Genomic DNA, 17818 nt, shown 5'->3' on the forward strand with positions numbered 1-17818 from the left:
CCAGTGTGTCCTCATGTGGCCAAGAAGGCCAATGGCATCCTGGCCTGTAGCAGAAATACTCCAGCCAGCAGGGCAAGAGAAGTGATCATTGACTTGTACTGAGTCCTGGAGAGGCTACACTTCAAATCCTATGTTCAGTTTTGGGCCTCTCACTGCAAGACAGCGAGGTGCTGCAAGTATTTCCAGGGAAGGGCAATAGAACTGGTGAAGGGTCTGGAGCAGAAGTCTTAAAAGGAGCAGCTGAGGGAACTGGGGTTGTTTAGCCTGGAGAAAAGGAGACTCAAGGAGACCTTTTGCTCCTTACAGGTATCTGAAAGGAAGTGTTGGCCTCTTTTCCTAAGTAACAACTGAGTGGGCAAGAGCAAACAGCCTCAAGCCATGCCAGGGGAGTTTAGATTGGATATTAGGAAAAACTTCTTAATGGAAATGCGCTGCCCAAGGAATTGTTTGGGTCACTATACCTGGAGGTATTTAAAAGACATGTAGATGTGGCACTGGGATATGGCTTAGTGGCAGACTTGGCAGTGGTAGGTTAATGTTAGGACTTACTCATCTTAAAGGTCTTTTCCAACCTAAACAATTCTATGATTCCACAACCATCCTCCTTTCCCAAGGGTGCCCAGGTTTAATTTCCCTCACTGCCAGACAGCCTCACCAGCAATACTACTGTTCTGTAGCTGCATTTTTATCAGAAGTCAGCTCCAGCATCACTACTGCTCTACACTGAGCATTATAAGATTTGAGTGGGGAGAATTTGAATATCAGAAGAGAGGAGACAAGAAGTCACACTCCTTTTCTTTCAACTTCCACTCCATGTCTCATTTCCTGCAATATCTCCAACACAATGTCAAAGTCATGCCAAACGAGAATATTTTTGCATATATTAATTCCTCTCCAGTAACACACAACCTCCACTTGCTATTATTCTTCCCTTTCTCCTTAGACTGCAGCAGGCAAAGACTCTACAGCACCAGACTCTCATCTACAGCAGCAGAGCTGAAAGCCAACTGCTCTGTGCACAGCTACCCAGCAAGGCAGTCTTCGCTAACGCACAGATGGCTTTCCTTGTTTTGCCTTGTCTATATATGTCGATGTATTTTGTCTTCCAGGGCAAGAAACTCCCAGGCTAGGCTTTCATGCAACTTTCTTAATGTTGATTGCTAACTGACCATTTGAAAATCAAAGCCAAAAACAAAACCCACATAAACATGGATGACTCCTAAAACAATCGTATGACATGAAAAACAAGCCAGTGTGGGAGGACAGAGTCAGACATACTCTAACTTCACTGCTTTTATGCTTAACACTGCAGTTGTGAAAATGAAAAGGGAAGAAATATGCTTTTTCAAGGCATAGCCAGCCAGTCTGTTACAGTGCTTCCAAAATACATCCCTAATTCTCCAGTTCAGTGCTATGAAATAACTGCATATATTGTTCAGGTTTTGCCTTTTCATAATTTATCTTTTTAAAGTCAAAAGGATGAGAAAATTGTGGCATTCCATAATAAAAGCAGATGCCATAATGTGACAGGGTGAACAGGTCACTTCAACAATAAATGTGGAAGACTGCAATTTTCTAACACTTACCATCTGTATCAGAGGTGGAGTACTAAAATTAAATAAGTGTTTAGCTGAGTTTCGTGAGTGGAAAATCTCCTCTATTAAAAATTTTCCTCATAACATGCCTTTAAGAGGTACAGAGTGCAGAACATCAATTCAAACCTGTCATTTCATTTTTGCTGTAGCCAGCACCTCAGATCTTGGGACCTGGCTCCTGTTCCATAAGGAAGTCCATATGGCCATCAACAACTTACCTTACTGAACACCTATCATCCCAGAACTGTCTGAGGAAAAGCCATCTACAAAGACCATATCATTTACTGGGAATAGACTGTACAAGTCTACCTGAAGACACTTGCCCAGATCTGATGTACAAATTACAAAAAACACTGGGCAAATGCTTTAGAAGCATTTCAGTATGTCATGTATCTTTAGATTCAGAAGTACAGACATCACTAATTGTAGAAATACCAGCAGTTGTTGATTGCAACCATATTACTTCTCCCTCTAATCTACCTCCGTCTTCCTAAAATACAAAATTCCAGAGCAAGAGAAGCAAACTTATAGCAAACTACTGTCAATCTCATTTGTCCCTACAATCCCTGACTTATGAAATTCTCTCTTTCACTACTGTGAATATTTCTGTGAGTCTTTAGTAGAGAAAGACAGAGGGGACAAATTCAATCAGGGACTTGAGGGCACAGGAAGAAAGCAAGCCAGAAGAAAAATTACTCATATTTATCAAACTGGCACAAGCAAGCCAGCAGAATTTGGCCAGAGAGACATTCACCTACACACCTGGATCCAAAGTACACACTACTGAAATAAATAACCTGGAAAAATATGGATACAAGGCAGGCAGTCTAGTATACACTTTATATGTGCATACTGCCATCTCTACCTTAGTTCTACCTCTCCAGGTCCTCATAACTTTTCACTTTCTTTTCCAATCTCTTTCCACGTGGCCCTGATAACCCAGCACTTTCCATTGGTTCAGAGGCAGTGGAAAACTGTCTGCTGCCTACTGCAGAGACAGACAGAGCAAGCTCTAGAGGACAGAGGTGTATTTATTCTTCACTATAAAAGGCATGGTGTTTATGACAGCTAGGACAGTTATGACTTGCTAGAACAATAGTTTTTAAAAAAGTTACCAACGGCTCCAACTTCTCAGGCACTTACACTTCAGAGCAGTTCTCAAGGCAGGAGATGTGTCCTTGTGGTAAGCATTCTAAGAGGATAAATTACCCTAGAGCCACAGGCAGTGAACATGGGGATACAGCCAGCAGGTGGGGATGTGGGCAAGACACAAGGCAGAGCACCTCTCTGGGATCCATGCCATTGCTACTAAGTGGTGAAAAACAAGCATCACATGAAATACAAGGGCAAATGCCACAAGATTCTGAATCTTCCACTTCATGGTGTCCATAACTTCAATAAGTAAAGTCAATCACCTGCTCAATGGCTGCAGTTCTATCACCTTTAGCACAACACAGAAAAAAAGTTCATTGGCAAGATGATGTGATTAGAGGAAAAAAAATTTTACTCTACCAAAATACCCATTTCTCCAAGAAGAAACTGCCAGTCATAGTGGAGCATACCAGGCATTCCATTTGTCCATAACGTTAATTTTAAAAAAAAAATTAAATCTCTCTGCTCATTATGCAAAGAACCTTGCACTCTGCAACTTCAGTGTCACTAGTAAGCATAGAGAAGGAACTGATACCCAGTCAGACTTCATTTAATCTTCTTCAGTACTAGCACTGCTATTCTGCTTATTTTTCATAACTGAACTGTCAAAACGACTTCAACTTTTCCAAATATATCCAGATCATGCTGGTTAAGGAATTGTTGTCTAATTTGTGCATCTCTACAGAAGTCTAAAGGAATCACTGGAGTGTGAAATTGCTAAATCAAGACGAAGCATTGATCACAGACTTTACTGAGCATTCAACGCTTCCTAACCATATCCGTAACATGGATCCAATCTCAACAAGACTTTGTTGAAAATCAAGTGCTGTCTCCAAAACAAATGCCTTGTATTCTCAAAACAAAAATAGGATGTGCTAATTCTATGCCTGGATGTCACTTCTGTTAAAACACTCCAAAGCAGATAGGAAGGACACATGTTTTTTGTGATCATCCACTTCCATGTCAAGCAGAAAGTAGTAGCAAATACATGCTGTACACCAAATCACTGCTACCTAGTCACTCTTGAAAGGCACAGAGCTTAAGCCACCAGCCATAAATGTTGCTGCCTTGATGACTATGGAAGTGGAATGACTTTTCACATAGTAGTCACAGGACATACCTACCTTCTGCAATTCACAACAGTAGGTCACTCTCCATCTCCAAGCAACACAAGTGCAGCTGAGTGCTTCCCTGCAATTTGTACATAATTCTGCCTACAGCAAGAATGCAATAATGACTAGGACCATGCCACACTAGGTCAAATTTGACTGATTGCTTTTGTTTAAGAGAGGAGATGAAAACAACCTAAGGAATATATATACATACACTCCATGAAAAAAATTTGATCAAAAAGGATTAACACCAGGTCCTTTGCAGTCTGGGAATTTAAGCTAAACAGCAGTGCAATTAAGTAGGTTTGCCTCTTGGGGCACTTCAAGGATTAATTACTCCATCAGATTGTTTGAAAGAACACAAGGAACGAGCACGTGATATAATGAGGCCTCTAAATGGCTCTCCTCATCTCAGTTTCAGCAGCCCTGTAAAAACAATCTGTTAGTCTCCAGCATTGATTTTCTTTACACTGAGAAGCTGCGTGTAAATTGACTACTGCAATAAAAGTCATACAGTTTGGGTACATCGTGCATCTGACACACTCAATAGTCTTCTCACCACATTTTTGTCTTACCAGCCAATTAAAGTGTTACTGGTTGGAACAGGAGACAGTTTTCAACCACCATTATTTATTTAGCCAGAAGTATAAGGTCCTGTAAGATTTAACACAAGAGACAAGAAGTCTGTTTCTGGGGCTGGGGAGGTGGGGGGGATGTTTTATTCAGTGGTATAGAAACAAGTGCACTCACATCCTGCAGAATCTAGAAGCAATGCAGTATTTTTGAAGAAATTTAGTGCACAAGAGATACAGAGAGTTTCTCATGGTTTGTAAGAAGTCATTCCTCCAAGTGGTGCCTGGGCATAGCAGTATGCTCTACGGAGTGACGACTCTCCCTCCCCCCCAGATACTCATTTGGAGCAGCAGGCAGGCCAGGGACTGGCAGTCAATGCATTTTGGCTCTGGTCCAGTGGTGTCAAGAAATATCAGCAGGAGTTCTAACATGCTTTAAAGCAGACACTCCTCTTCCCCGGGGGCCAGAGACACCACTTGGCTACACAGGCAAGTCCCTGAACTGCAAAACATGGAAAAGTGCCTGAGGGATCTTTAAAATGAATTCACAAACAACTCCAGATCCAGGAGGTGGCATAACCTGCTGTGACTATCCCACAGAGGATGACAAAAAGAGAAGGGAGCTAAAGACTATATAGGACCCCTGTTTGATTCCAGTGCTTCTTATCACTGTCAGATTCCCAGAAAAGTATTTTGGCACATAGTCCTGCCTGCCTCCCTCCACTTGCTACATTAAATGCACTGCAAACTACTAACCAAGAGTATGAGCTAAAAATTCTAATACTAAATGTATTCATTACATATGTTAAGGTGAAATTTGATAAATTGAAAAAAAAGGGAAAAAAAGAAAAAAAGAAAAAAAAAGAAAAAAATTTAAAAAAATGAAAATGTTCAGAGATATACTGGGGGGGGAAAAAAGGCAGAAATGTTGTTTAGCTGTTGATTTTTACAGAACTAGTCCTGGAAGCCTCTGTTGCCCCCAACCTGAGACAAGACAGTCTCAACATTATACAGTGAAAGACTGATGCCTTGATTCCTCGTATAAATGAATGCACTAGTTATTGCTATTACTTCAAGACACTAAAGCAAATCTCCTGCCTAAGAGTTTGGGTTTAATAAACAAAAAGTAGTTGGTTATCTGTAAGCAAATTGATTAAATCTTTAGCTAAGCAGACTAGACAGTACTGCAGCAACAGCTGAAGTAAGAGCTGGAATGTTTCTGGCTGCCTGTGAACTAGTTACCAACAGCACTCCTTCCCCTCACCAGTTTCTGCACTCAGAAAGGATTCAATTTTCAGTATCAACATAATCCACATTCTAGGGAGCTTCGTTAATGTTTTAAGAAAGAATACTAAGCAGTTTTACCTCAACACACCTAAAACAGGAATACAAAATTTAACTATAAACCTAAAGTGACATGATTACTACCAGCATAACAAACACAAAAAGACACAACAGTTTATTCCAGAACATCTGGAATTTTTTTCTGACAAAAAAAAAAAAAAAGCACTATGTACTTGAGGTACTATCTTTTAAAATGTAAAGCAACTAACTGTAAAGGTTCAGGGCATTCTCTGTGTTTAAAGTAAGTGTGTCAAAATGTTATATACTAGTCATCTAAAGCAGAAATAATCACTTGTATCATGCTAGAGTTAATTTAGATATCAACTCAAAAAAATTATCATTCAAGTGCTAAAATAAGTTAGGATCTTAAGCCACTAACATATTTTCTAAGAAATGCTAAATTAATTCCATGAAATATTAGTAAGCATATTTCTCCCTGAGTCTGCAAACATACTCAAAAGATGGATTTTGTTATAAGGTAGTAAGTGACCTACAGGAGAATCTCTGTCTTAATACTTCTGCCCTCAGCTGTGGTCATCACTTAAGTATGATGATGCCCACAGTAAGAAAAGGCAGTAAAGCACATTTACAATCTGTTTAAATTTCACCTCAGAGTGAAAGTCCAAGCAAGCTCATTCCAACCAAGTATTGGTCTTTTGGTTATGTCTTTCTATATTTTATGGAAGGGATGGGAAAGATCCTAGTGCCTAAAGGGTTTAAAAGTCATATTTAAATACATGAAATTATGTGGAAAGAAGCACCATATAACTGAGTTACTCCATTAAAAAATTATATCAAATGCAAAGAGCTTATCTGCAAGTAACAATGCAGACCATGTGACCTAGGAGATCCTTCCCAGTTCTGTGTTCTGGAAAGTAATCCTATTAAGACAGTCTGGTAAGAGGATTTTCATTAGGCATTGATTGGGCCATCATTTGCACTTATGAAGTCCAACACAGAGGACTGAAGTGTGTGATTCTCTCATTGGCAGCATATTTAGAATGGCAAACTCTTGTGAGTCACCACTAGAAGTGTCACCTCTAGACTAGCACCACTATCCACACTAGCTATTCACTTACTTATCATTAGGCCTCTTAATTAATGCTATCTTTTATACTATCTTTGCTTTACAAGCTGAACAGTATTACACTGAATAAATCATCTACAAGCATTCTAATAATTAAAGACCTATAGTAACATGTTACAGTTTTTCTCTATATTTAGATCCACTACTCTATGCTGCTGATAAATATCACATGGATTGAAAATATACAAGATGCCTTCTGGGGCTGTGATCTGTGTGTTCCTTGAAAATAGTTTAAGATGCCGTGCTGAACTGGTTCCTAGGACAGATATCATGCTTCCAGGGTGGGAGGGAGTGGTGGAGCAGCAAGGGGAGGTAACAGTTCTGCTAATGAAATGTGATCCTCAATTAAATACTTATCACTTCAAAGAAGATTTTATATGTTTTAGTGTGTACCTCTGCCCAAACAATTTCTTGTTCGAAGAAGATCTTTAACAGGTTAAATTTATTCTATCCTTTGAAACGCAGTCCTATTACTGCTGTATGGACTGCATACAATTAAGAATTTACACCCCTTCTCCAGCATTAATAAGTTCTAGGAATCTTGACTTCCATAATTCCATGTGTCACATGGGAGAACAGCAAAAGAAGCTTCTAACATTTTGAAACAGGCAGCGAAAATTTGCACTGACAAAGATGGATGGCCACGTATAACCTGCTCAATTTATGCTGTCAAATAGAAGTTTCTGGAGTTAGATGTGAGGCAGGGAAAAATGACAACTTTGCTTTTGAATACTGCAGGCAAGACACAAGATTGGAGGAATGGATTGATATTGCTACTGCTGCTTTATCACCTGTAGTGACAAGAGACAAGGGGTCCATAACTGAGATGGAATCAGGTTAGAGATGGGATAGCTTTTTTTTTTCCCCCCATTGGTATCTCCCACAACGTCAGAATATTATGTAACATACACAATATATACAGCAGTATGCTCTATAAACCACATAGGGTTTTTTGGTTGGGTTTTAAGTCCCTTTACAATGTTTTTAAAGTGGCTGATAACCTGTTCTAAAGGGAGAATTATGAGAATGCAACCAGGACCTTAGCCAGTCTTTGCAAGGTATGACTCAAAAGAGAGTGAGTTTAGAGTGGTCGCAAGAGTAAACTATGACATTACTTGTTCTAGTTGAAGTAAGACTTAATTTCACATCTTTTTATTTAGATAAAAGACCTATTTAGAAATATTTCCTACGCCTTTTAAGAGGAGTCAAACATTCCATGAAATAGGTATTTTCCTCATTTAAACACGGTTATTTTTGTTTCAGGCATTTGTTTCAACAACACAGGTTACATCATCTAAAGCAAAGCACAGAGAAAAAAGGAGAGAGACTCCACTCTGTCATAACACAGGGTTACAAGGCTGTTATGCTTCATTCTGCTCTCCATTCATCTCCCAGCTCACAGGGCCGCGTATCCAGAGAACAATGGCCTTACTATTGAAGATGGAGGAAAAAAAGACATCATGTACTCAGCCTTTTTCTTGGCTTTTGCCACTTGTTTCCCCCCACATGCAAATTTTTCTTACTTTCCCTTTTTTTACTCAAGGTAATGTGAAGTTATATTTATACTTGCTGCTAAAGAACTCTGGGATCCTCCAATGGGGAATGCTGTAAAAAGCTCAAGGCACCAACAGCGCCCAAATCAGCCCAGCATCCTCAGCAAAGCGCAATGTAACCTGCTCTCAGCTATCTGTGGATGGATCATCCATGTTGTAGTTAAATTGTGCTACAAGTACAGACACATCCAAGCTACACTCAAGTCCAAAAGCAATATAATGAATTTTTGTGGTAAACCTGGGTAAAAAAGGGTAGACTAATGACCAGTTCCCCCTCTTCCCTTTCAGCTGCACATTCACTGCATGATTCATAGCATGCAGAGTTTTTCCATTGTATCCACATTCTCCCACCCAACCCCTTTTCTCCTTTGTTATCCTGGATAATCAAGTACTGGCTCTATGTAAAACAATTTGCCTAAAGGCACAAGAGTCTCTGTAGCCACAAAGATTGGAAGCTACTGTTAATAAGACGTACAATTATAAAATCTTAAGTGATGTAAGCAATCAATTATTTATTCACCTTGTTATAAAACAACCACACCTACTGCTTCAGCAAAGAGACCAGTTGAATCTTGAACAGAGAGAAAAAGGACAAAAAAAAATGCTATGGAATAGCTGCTGAAAGATAATCTGTGTTGCAAAGCTTTAAACTGGAAGTCAAGAATAGTGATGCTGATTCAGATAAAACAATGAACCTTGACCAGTGCAGAAATGACATCTAGACTAAACAAAGATCAAATAGTAGAAAAATTATTTTCTTGGAATCATAGAAAGGTTTGGGTTGGAAGGGATCTTAAAACTCATCTAGTTCAAATCCCCCTGCCATGGGCAGGGACATCTTCCACTAAGCCTGCCACATCCAAGTTCAACTTAAACACTTCAAGGGATGGGAAGTTCACAACTTCTCTAGGCAACCTGTTCTAGTGCCTGACCACCATCACAGTGAAGAATTTCTTCCCAATACCTCATCTAAGCCTGTCCTCTGTCAGTTTAAGGCCATTCCTCCTTGGCCTCTCACTGCATGCACCTCTCAAGCGTCTTTGCAGGCCCCCTCTAAGTCTCCCTGAAGCCTTCTCTTCTCCAGGCTGATCAATCCCAACTCTTGGCCTTCACAGGAGGGGTGCTTCAGCCCCCAATCATCTTTGTGGCCCTCCTCTGGACTCACTCCAACAGGTCCATGTCTTTCTTATGCTAGAGGCTCCAGAGCTGGATGCAGTACTCCAGGTGGGGTCTCACAAGAGTAAAGTAAATGCTGAAGAACTGCCTCCCTTGACCTGCTGGCCATGCTGCTTTTAATATGGCCCAGGATGCAACTGGCTTTCAGGGCTGCAAGTGCACATCACCAGCTCATGCTGAGGCTCTTGTCAACCAACACCCCCGAGTTTTCTGCTTAGGGTTGCTTTCAGTCCATTCTCCACCCCACTAGTATTTGTGGTTAGGACTGCCTCGACCCATGTGCAGAACCTTGCACTTGACTGTGATGAACTTCTGTCCTTACATTCCTTTGCACTGTTTTACACATTTTGCATGCAAAAAGAAGGCAAGTTCAGTAGCTGAATAGTGGTATATTTCCTGCTAGAGAAGTGTCTTTAGAACTTGAGTCGAGATGTTAAGAAGTTCATTTAGAAACAAAAGGTTCTGGCTTTATCACTATCAGGTGCTTTCGACCCTCACAGATCCTTAAGCCTATTCCTCTAACAAGAACTGCATGCATTTCACAAGGTTTGTTTTAAAACAACATGTGTTTCTTAGGCTTCCCATTTTCTGCTCTTGGGATTCAAATACATTTCTGTGGTTGATACATGACAGAATAAGCCTTTGCTACACCTGTGTTTCCTGTGTCCTTTACAGGTCTCATCACAGCAACCCTTCAGCTGACACAAGTATGTTGTACAGTTATCCCTGCTCTCAAGAGAGGGAGATAACCAAAGTTTGTGCTGTACTACATGGAGATCTCTAAGAGCCATCCAAAATTAATAATCCAAATAAATTTCTAAGCAATTTGGTGGACCTACAAGTACGTTACTCCAATGCATCTAAACTTTAACATTCAATCTGACAAAGAAAGAAATCCTGTATTACACCTCCTACTAACTTGCATCTTTTTAGAGTGACACTCTCTCTAGTTCTCAGGTCCTTCTCAGCCTCTTTCCGCTTCTAACCCACTTCGAAAGGAATCCACATGCAATTTCCATTTCTGAGATCTTAGTCCAAGTTAGAAGAAATCTATTCAAAGAGTGAGACTGTAGGCAAAAGTTCATTTCTGTAGTGTTTTATTCAGTGGATTTACTTAACAAATGCCTTTCTGAGAGATGAATGAAGAATTCCAAACATTATCTCACTAGAGCCTGAGGCGTAAGTAGTACCTGATCATACCATCAGGTCCACATCACCATATGGCAGCCTCAGCAGCATGCTGACCAGGCTGTTTTGGAAAAGACAGTGTGTGGAGGGAAATGCTAGCATATCCCAGCAGTTTCAGGAAGACAAAGAGGGTGTTCTCCAGCTCTGCAGTCACTGAGCAACCAGGCGAAGGAAGCTTCTGATCCATGCAGGACTGAGTTAAATTGCTCCCTTCACTCCCACCATCCACTGCCAACAGGAAATCTCTTACCCATTTCAGTGCTTCATACCACTCTTGTCATTACAGTATTTGTACCAGAAGACAGAAGAAAATCTTACACATAGCAATTCTCAGTCTGACATGGATTTGTACTCTTAAAGGAAATGCCTGAAGGGCCTTTATGCATGGGCCCTTCCAACTGTATTTTATTTTACAGTGACTTTTTAAACACAATCTCAGGGAATTTCCATTCCTGGAATGGAAAAATAAGCCTGGACACAACACTCTGGTACTTCCAGACCAACATCATATCCCCTGCCAAGCACTGACTTCCATACATCATTAGACATACTCTAATAAAATAGTTGATTACTCAGCTAAACTCAGCAACATCTCAGAAGGCAAAGTATTCAGCTTTTAGAGTGCAAAGTCTAGGGGCTCACTTGATTTGCACATGCAAATCTCTACATTAAAAAACATTCAGCAACAAACCCGTAGCACAAGCAAAATCTTTCTTCAGTATTGTGCAAAAATCTGTGTGCTATTTGTAGCAAATGCTGTAATTCCAGATAGACAAGACCCTAGAGCACAGAAATTGACCTGCAAAATTGAACGGTTTCTGGGGAGAAGTCCAGTGGTCTCTTTTTTCCATATACAAAGTCATACAAGTTTGGCAGGTGCACACAACATAGATTATACATCAGAAAAACTGGTCTGTCACCATTTTCATGCTGAACTACAAGTTGCAAACCATCAGAGAATGAACAGTGATGATGTAAGTTGTTCTGTGCAGCCTTATTCTGCAATTCCTAACCAATAATGGATTTAGCCCAAAACAAAAGCATCTGTGAAGAAATTATATTTAGTACCAAGATCCCTAATAAAGGTCAACACTGAAGCCAGTTCAAGTCCTGCAATTAAGGGATTGCATTTTCAATATACTAACCTGCAACTATAACCTCAGTTTCAGCATTCACAGAAACCAGAACAAACACGTTATAAAACTTTTTTTTTTTTTTTTTTTTTTTTTAATGAAGCAGTCCCAGAAGCAAACAGACAGATCCATAGTCACCTGAAGCACCAGACCTGAGTACATTAGCCTGGCAGGTTCTGGTGCCAAACAAATCCTGCTTAAGTCTCTCTGGTCCTATTAAAGTTTTCTACCTTGATAACCTTTACTATTCAGGTAAAGGGTCTTTTACCCCTAAAGTCTGCATGATGTGGAAGTAACCTTTCTAAAGCTAATCTCTGTGCCATATAACTGAGGTCTGCATTAAAAATAGTCTCAAATATCTCCTTCTGTCACATCCCCAACATCATTATATCACTTGGCATCCAATTTTTAAAACTAAAAATGTACCAGTAAAGACAAGATCCACTAGAAAAAGAACACAAACAAACCTGTCTCATTATTTCCTAACCTCATCTCCTAAATGTTGTCACCACGCCAAGACAGGCTTATAGCTGACTTAACTTGCAAGTACTTGAGAGACTGAGTACATGTTTAGTTTTGAATAAAGGGAGTCTTTCTGCAAGTATCCACTTACTGATGAATTTCAGCATAATAGCAAACATTATTTAAATGGAAAACAGTGAGCAGGCACTACATTTATGCAGTCCCACAAAGAGACATGCAAGTCTTACATTCAGTGCACCAAACTGCAAGCACCCTCGACTTATTTCTGCTCTTCCCAGAAATGAAGTGCATGGCTCCTTAGAAATAGAGCTCTGAATCAGAATAGCAGTGAAACATTGACACTGGTTAGCTCTTCCAGGATTAAAAATTCAATGGCTATTTCTGACAACCTGGAAGATTTTCGATTGTTACAGAAATTAAATGTCATTGCATTGGGAAGTTACTGTAGATCTTCCACAGAAGTTGAAGTGAGCAATTCCCAACCCCCTCCCAACCTGCCCTCAGACAGGGTTATTAACTGTCTGCATAGGTGATTAAATTTCAGCCTGAGAGCTACATCTCTAAGCCTAGAAGTAATGCAAGCAGATTCAAGCAAAGCATCTTGCATTAAATTGCTATTGTCTTTAATCACTACACTCATCATACATCTTCAATTTTATTCTGATAGCATATTAATAGCTTGACCTTTTCACTACCATCATCTGTGCTGACTCTGGATAGAGTTCATGCATAACAGCAAAGAAGAGCAGAAGAGGACTTGAACATTTTGCCCTTGGCCTTCAAATCTAAAAACATTTTTTTAGATTTGTTATGCTAAACCACTTTTACCCCTAAAAGTCACTTCAGAAATTAAATCATCAAACAAGTTGTTTTTATGCAGCTATATATGGTCTCCACCTTAATAGAGACCTTCTAAAGCAGACCTCCTTCTACTTTAGTTGGAAGCAACAACTATAATAAGTGCAAGAATCAAGGGTTTTCCTCCAACAAGCCTGTGATTTGAATATTGTGAAGAGCAGCAACAATTCTATTGGGCTTTGCTTTGGTCCTATATACCACATCCTTCCCTATGATCAGAACAAGTTCACCTGTAAAAGCACACAGCCCAAGCAGGCCTGGTGTTTTTGAACAGTGAGAGTCAAACTAGAGGACACATCCAGCAGGCCAGACACTAACTACGTTATCAGCCTGCACAGGCACAGAATCATCAGTTCACACAAACAACTGCAAACACTTCCGGCCTCAGAAAAATCCTCACAGCCTCCGGGCCATGCGGCCAAACGAGTCATGAGACTGGAGAGGCAAGTCACACCAAGACAAAGTATAAGAACCTTATTTTTATCATTTTTAACTGGAGTTTCCGTTTGTATCTTTCCTTCCCACAGCTCATGGATGTGAATAGTTAGGAAGGAGGTTTAACCTGACACATGAACATTTTTTATGTGTCATTCTAACATATTTGACAATAAATCACTTTTGAGATTAAAGGAGTTCATTTAAACATTTGTATTATGTGTGTGCTAGATATTCCATTCAGTTTATTTATATTTTCACATCCACTCAAGACATCCACACCTCAAGGACCGTCAAGCTCTTTTCTTCCCAGCTCCAGCATGCTCAGGAGTGAGATGTTGGCTCCTGGACATGCTAGTTGCAAAATTCACATCTGGCTTCAACAAATCTCACTTCAGAATTCTCTAACAAAAGTGAATTGGACTACTAATGGGAAAAGTACGTGTGAACCTCACTTTAGCCCTAAGGTTTTGATCCTTTATAAGAGTAAATACCCGAGGTGGGAGACACTATCCACTGGGCATAACAAAGTCTACATTTTTAATGAAGCTTTGACAAAACAAAGTACTGGTACTTCCTTTACTTACAACATCGTTATCTCCACAAGGAAGACAACAGTTGCCATTCCTTTCAACAATCTTGAAACATCCTCCTGCTCATCTGTCCTCTACGAAAGAGAATTCATTCTGGCAACACTCCCTCTTGCCCAGAGTAACAGAAAAACAGATTTGATACGTACAAATCAGGTACGAACAAGCCCCCAGTGTTTTCGATTCTCGTCCTAATGATCTCTGAATTGCTCACTGCGATTTCCCGGCCAGTATCTACCCCGCTCCTGTAGGTCGGAGTAACGCAGAACCACGATCCAGAGGGGACCGTACCCGCACCGGAGTCTTTCCTCTACAACAGCCTCCTCCGCACAGCTCCCGCGTATGTCCCGCTCCCTCCCTGCTCGCCCTGTGCCCAGCACACACTCTGCACCCGCCGAGCTCCCCGGCGCTGGGCCAGCTCGTCTAACGGAGACTGACACCCGCCCAGCCCGTGGAAGGCGCCTCGGAGCCCCGGTCCGCCCTGCCCTGGAAGGCTGCGGGGACAGCGGCTCCCGGCCATCACCACCGCGGGCGAACCTCTTGGTATTCCCGGACCTGCCGCAGCCGCCGGGTACCCCCGGAGGAGAAGGACCCTTCCATGCCCGGCCGTGCGGCAGCCACCGCCCGTCCCCAAAGGGCGGTCCCCTCCCGTTGACCTCGGGAGGGCACGGGGGACACCCTTTCTATAGGACACAGGGCACCTTTCACCATTCCCTGAGCCGGGGCACCACAGAGGCGCGGGGCAGCGGCAGGGTGGGGGCGGCGGACCGGGAATGTCATTTGGAGGTGGCTATGACAGCGCTCCTCTGCCCACCGCCAAAATGCGACTCGGGGCAGGAGGGGGATGTCGGGGGCGAGGGAGGCAACGGCGGGCGAGGGGACTGCGGCGACAGCAACCGCGCCGGGGACCCCGCAACCCCGGCCCCGCACCTCGCAGCCGTAGAGCTGCCCCAGCTGCTCCACGATCCACTCCTCCAGCACCAGCCGCTTCCGCAGCTCCTTCCGATCGTATTTCACCGTCACTTTCCCCTGCTGGTGGCGCCGCTGTTGGACCTGCACCACGGCCGCCGCTGCCGACACCGAGTCCTCCCGGGAAGAGCTGCCGGAGGAGCCGCCGCTCCCGCCGCCGCCGCGGGGGCTCTGGAAGAAAACGCGGTTCCCGCCGCCTCCGCCCGCTGCTGCCGCCGCCGCCTCGCTGCCCCCGGTCGCCACCGACATGCTCCGCTCCGCCGCGGCTCCCGCCGAGCCGAAAGGCGCCCGCCGCCGCTACCGCCGGGCCGCAGCAGCCGCCGCTTTCGCGTGTGCTCCGCTCCCCCGCACCTGCCGCTTAAAGCCTCGCATGGCTCGGCGGCGCAGCGGCCCCGCCGCCGGGGGGTGGGCCCGGACCGGCTGGGGCGGGGACAGAGGAGGGGCTGTGTGGCGCGGCTCGGCTCGGCAGGGCTCGGCACGGCGCAACACAACACGGAGGATTGTAGCGGAGTGTCGAGAGTGCCGCGGTGCCGCGGCGGAGCCTCGGGGCTGCCGCTCCTCGGCGGAGGCGGAGCGGCTGTGCCCGCGGCAGGGCGCTCCCCGGGAGCATACGCCCGCTGGGGGGGTTTATGACTTTTCTTTTTCTATAAGGAAATGCAGTATCGCCCCGTCACGCGCACTACGTTCATATACGTTGCATACCTGCAGCACTGATACGCAGAACGCGATCGTTTTCTTCTCTTCGTGATGCGTGTGGGCGTGAATGATTTCAGGATAGTGAACTCCAACAGCAAATATTTCAAACTATCACCAATCAGTGTGACGATTAGCCACGTGGAGATGGCTTTCTAGAACACCCAGGTTAGCATCAGTGCTTTCAGCAGCTTCATGTCTCTCAGGAGAGACTGAGTGAAATCACTGATGGCCCATCCTACACACCAAAATGTGCCTATGACTGCAAGAAGCAGGCAACATAGCACAGCGCTGGTTAGGGACGCCAGACCATCCCCATTTGCAAAGAGGTTCACCTGTGGCAAGGGCAGAAGTCAAGCTCTTGCATGTGCGGACCTGGGACTGGAAGTGCCTGGTGTCCCAAGTTTGGCTTTGGATATGAATGTGGGAACCACCTCCTGTCCACACTGCCCTAGGGGTGAATGTCTTAAGTCAGCAAGGAGCAGGGAGGAAGGAGGCATGGATAACTAGCCACATCTGCCTGGGTAGATCTGCTTCAGTCAGATCGTTGCTGCTGTTTGGCATGGTGGCCGTGTGGTAGCAGTGACATGTCAGCTTCTGCTCTCAGCATGTGACACACCACTCAAGAAACAGTCTAGCATGAGGCGTTTGAGCCTCATCAGGAAATAGCTTGATGTTAAAACACAGATTGTGCTAGTAAAGGGATCATACCTGATAAAATCTTATTACTGATCTGAAATGCTATGATAGCTTTTAGATTTTCATCTGAAAAAAGCCCTAGTTTTTCAAAGCAAAGCATATGGAATTAAGCTCCTTATCGGCGTGTAGGGACCACATGATTTTCAGAGATACTGAACAACTGCAACTAGGTACCAGTGTAGATCACACTTGAAGCTTGGGCTGCAAGCAGAGCTTGAGAAAAAGTCATATCCCACAAATCTGAGTTTATGCAAGAAGTCTGCCCTATTCACGGGGCAGCCATTATGCAAGTCAATATCAACTTCCAGCTGGGTAGTGCTGCCTGCCTGGCTTTTATAACTCTAGGCTTGTGTAAATGCAGTAGGAAAATACCATCATCAACAACTTGCTCTTAGAGAAACCAGAAAGAATACAAAAGAGTTTTTGAAAGAGGGGAGTGGCTGTTTTTAGAACTTTTGTGTTTGGAGTGGCCTATAATTTGGGTCTTCAGCTCTGCATGTCATGTTGGAAGTCTGGTGCTGACGTAGTCAGCCACAGAACTTAAAACTTTCCTATTCAGAGAAGGAACATTTTAATCTTTGTAGACTGGTTGATGTTTACAGTTGCTGAGAAAAAAAAATATTAACGTGAAAGAATGTCAATATTGCTTAAGAGGCTTTTTTAAGTCATATTGAGCATCATAATTGGGATATATTCTGTGAGATATAAAGTAGGAATACCCAAACTTTCACCATAATAGGATGTTTTCTGTAGCCAAAAGAACACTGGACCTAAGCTGACTAGAAAATACTGAGCTTTTTCTTTTCTACTGTAGCACAAATCAGGTGAACAGATGGCTAAAATATTTTCTTTGAGTGTGAGAATCTGGAAAGGTCTCAGCTGAAGGACTTTTCTGATACTATCACTACCAGGATATTGTAATCACTGCAGACATTTAAAATCTGGTACCCGCTATTCAAATAACACTTCCACAACACTCTGAAAGTGGAAAATGAGGTACTAGTGATTAAAAAGCATGTCCTCAGAGGTTATCATTTCAAAGTCACAATTCTAACATAATGCATAGTCCTTGGTAAATGTGGGTGGATGAGAAACTGGTAGAACTGCCAGCATTGTCATGAGGCAGTTTTATGTGCCATTGGTTTTTCATTCAGTTTTTAAAGCGAGCACATTCCTCAG

The 17818-nt window shown here is 42.8% G+C and overlaps 1 protein-coding gene across 2 annotated transcripts in view; it reads right to left on the reverse strand.

Moving 5' to 3' along the window:
• Nucleotides 1-15650, reverse strand: part of PPP1R14C (protein phosphatase 1 regulatory inhibitor subunit 14C) — a 52070-nt gene extending 36420 nt beyond the window's left edge. Inside the window, exon 1 of one of the 2 annotated variants that reach the window (XM_033512766.1) lies at nucleotides 15209-15650. In XM_033512766.1, coding sequence (XP_033368657.1) covers nucleotides 15209-15496 — 288 coding nt within the window. In that variant the 5' untranslated portion in view covers nucleotides 15497-15650. The remainder of the gene's footprint in view (nucleotides 1-15208) is intronic. The other variant, XM_033512765.1, reaches the window with a different exon arrangement.
• Nucleotides 15651-17818: the final 2168 nt, after the last annotated feature.

This window comes from Parus major, chromosome 3 (genome assembly GCF_001522545.3).
Source record: "Parus major isolate Abel chromosome 3, Parus_major1.1, whole genome shotgun sequence".
Lineage (NCBI taxonomy): Eukaryota > Metazoa > Chordata > Aves > Passeriformes > Paridae > Parus > Parus major.